Raw genomic sequence first — 2537 nt, forward strand, 5'->3', positions numbered from 1 at the left:
AAAATAGCCGTGTTAGTCCAGTTGCGATAGTGCAGAATAAATGAGTTCTTCAGTATTAGGTGATATCTTTTTTATTGGACTAACAATTTATGTCATAGGACAAGCTTTCGAGAGTTCTCCTCTCTTCTTCAGGTCAAGCAATACTGATATACAAATGAATCTATGGCTAAAACAGTGTAGAGGAAAAAAAACCCAACAACAACAGATATGTACTGTAGGTAAGGTAGGGTGTTAAAAGTGTTTGAAGCCAGGGGATGGAGACAAGGAAATGTGGGGAAGGGGAGGGATGCTGGGGGGGGGGGGGAGAAAGTGTGGATAAGAATAACGGCAAGCAGGATAATGACAAACAATTTTGATAGGGTGTGAGAAAACCCATGTCCGCATTAAGTCCTTTGGTTTTGGTGTCAAAGAGTCTTATCATTCTGAGTTCAAATGTTTTCCGTTCTTGGGTGCTTTTAAACATTCCATTGAGGATTTTGATTTTTAGATCATTTATGGAATGATCTGGCTTTGAGAAATGATGTCCCACAGGTGAGCAGTATCGTCCTTCTTCGTGATGGAGTATGGAGTGTCTGTGCATATTCATTCTGCCTTGTAGTTTTTGGCTGGTTTCCCCAATGTAGCAACCTTGGTCACATTTGTTGCACTGAATCATATACACTATATATTCCTGGATGTGCAGCTGTTTGATCCTTTAACATTGAGTGTTCCATGGGTGTGACTGGCTGTGGGATCTTGGCATATATGTTTGTACAGTTTGCAGCGTTTGTTGTTGCACGGTTTTGTGCCATTATCATAGTCTTTAAGTTCATTGTGAAGTTTTCTGCTGACTAATTTCTGTTTGAGGTTTGGTGGTTGCCGGAATGCAAGAATGGGAGGTTTGGGAAACATTTCTTTTAATGTTGCATCCTCTGCCAAACAAGGTATCATACACAGCCAGGCTGTAAGATACCACCGCATATGCTCTGACACTGAAGACAGAAACAGGCATCTCACAACCCTGACCGAATCGTTCAGACAGAAGGGATACAAACCAAAGACCATTGCCAAAACTATTACATCTGCACTAAAAGCCCCACGAGAACACCTGCTACAATACAAACAGAAAGAACCCACCACACGCATACCACTAGTGGCCACATACAACCCTACCCTAGAGGGTATATGAAAAATAATCAAAGATCTGCAACCCATGCTGACAGAGGATGCAACATTGTTAGTCCAATAAAAAAGGTATCACCTAATACTGAAGAATTCATTTATTCTGCAATATATATATATATAATCCTGGAGTTATATCATTTTTCCAAGACTGCTCTATGCCTAGCTACAATATGTAAAATATATATAAATAAAATGATATTTATTATTTTAAGCCTAAGGTAAGGGTATTAACTTTAATGCACCTTTGACTGATTGATTGGTACAGTATTATATATTTTGGGAGCAGGGCTGGAGATAGGTCAGATGGTGAACTGTGGTAGTATATTTGTATTATATATTATAAGCAACAGAAGAGTAGTGTAAATTATAATAACTATGAAATGAACTTTGTTATTTTAATTGGTACTGTCTAACAAGTGAACTATTTATATATATTATTCTAATTTCTGGCTTGGTAAAAGGGAAAGACAGGGTAGATGGCGGTAATTCTCTTTATCTTTAGCATGGTAGACCAAATACAATTTAAAATATATATGTTTTTTACAAAGCCACCACCTCTTATGAGTGTTCCACCCAACTGGAAAAGATTGACAGTTTAGGCCAGGTTCCCGCTGGCTACTGAAGCGCCTGCTGTGGCAGACGCTGCAGGGACAAGAGCCCTCCCCACAATGGGGCTGGGCCCGCGGTGATGGAACACCTGAAAATAGAGATGGTCACGGGCGACGGAGCGCTAGGCCACGCCCCCTCCCCTGCGGTTCAGCCAATGAGGGCGTATCTGCTGGGTGACGTCATGGCCGTGCCCCTGTCACTCCCCAAACACGCCCCTCCCCCCTGTCTTTCCCCCTGCAGACAGGGTAATTCAGCTGCAAGCGCCGCCAGCCTCGCGGGCGCGCGTGCAGCGGAGGCACTGGGCCCGCAGCCTAACAGAGGCAGGAAATCCAGAAGTAGTTGGTAGATGCAGAGCACAGCCAGCAGAGACAGGAGACTGGGTCTTTCCGAATACTACTCATTCCCAGGTACCCAAACTCAACTGGAGGAATTAGTCTGGACTGGACTGCATGACGGAGGCAAGTCGGATGGCGGTCGGCTTGTCTATACTTAATACTACTGTACATCCAGTAATTTAACCAGACAATTTTTTTTAGAGCTTTAATTACATTTTAGAATTATTTATTTGATATCTCTACGCCTCGTCCGTTTTCTCCCACCTTCCCTTCGTTTACTTGCCAACGTAGTATCAAGGTACATTGGCACTCGCCTGTGATCCGATATTCCGCCGTTATCGAATTTCTCCAAATCTCAGAAAAGTAACAGATCAGGTGTCCGCACTTCTGGATACAAACTAAGCTTTATTCTATCTTTAACATCTGGAG

General features: G+C 42.6%; 1 protein-coding gene across 1 annotated transcript in view; it reads left to right on the top strand.

Annotated features, from left to right (window-relative positions):
• LOC142503239 (uncharacterized) overlaps positions 1 to 2266 on the top strand; it is a 26674-nt gene extending 24408 nt beyond the window's left edge. Inside the window, exon 4 of the mRNA XM_075615399.1 lies at positions 2181 to 2266. Coding sequence (XP_075471514.1) covers positions 2181 to 2266 — 86 coding nt within the window. The remainder of the gene's footprint in view (positions 1 to 2180) is intronic.
• Positions 2267 to 2537: the final 271 nt, after the last annotated feature.

Source organism: Ascaphus truei, chromosome 9 (assembly GCF_040206685.1).
Source record: "Ascaphus truei isolate aAscTru1 chromosome 9, aAscTru1.hap1, whole genome shotgun sequence".
Classification (NCBI taxonomy): domain Eukaryota; kingdom Metazoa; phylum Chordata; class Amphibia; order Anura; family Ascaphidae; genus Ascaphus; species Ascaphus truei.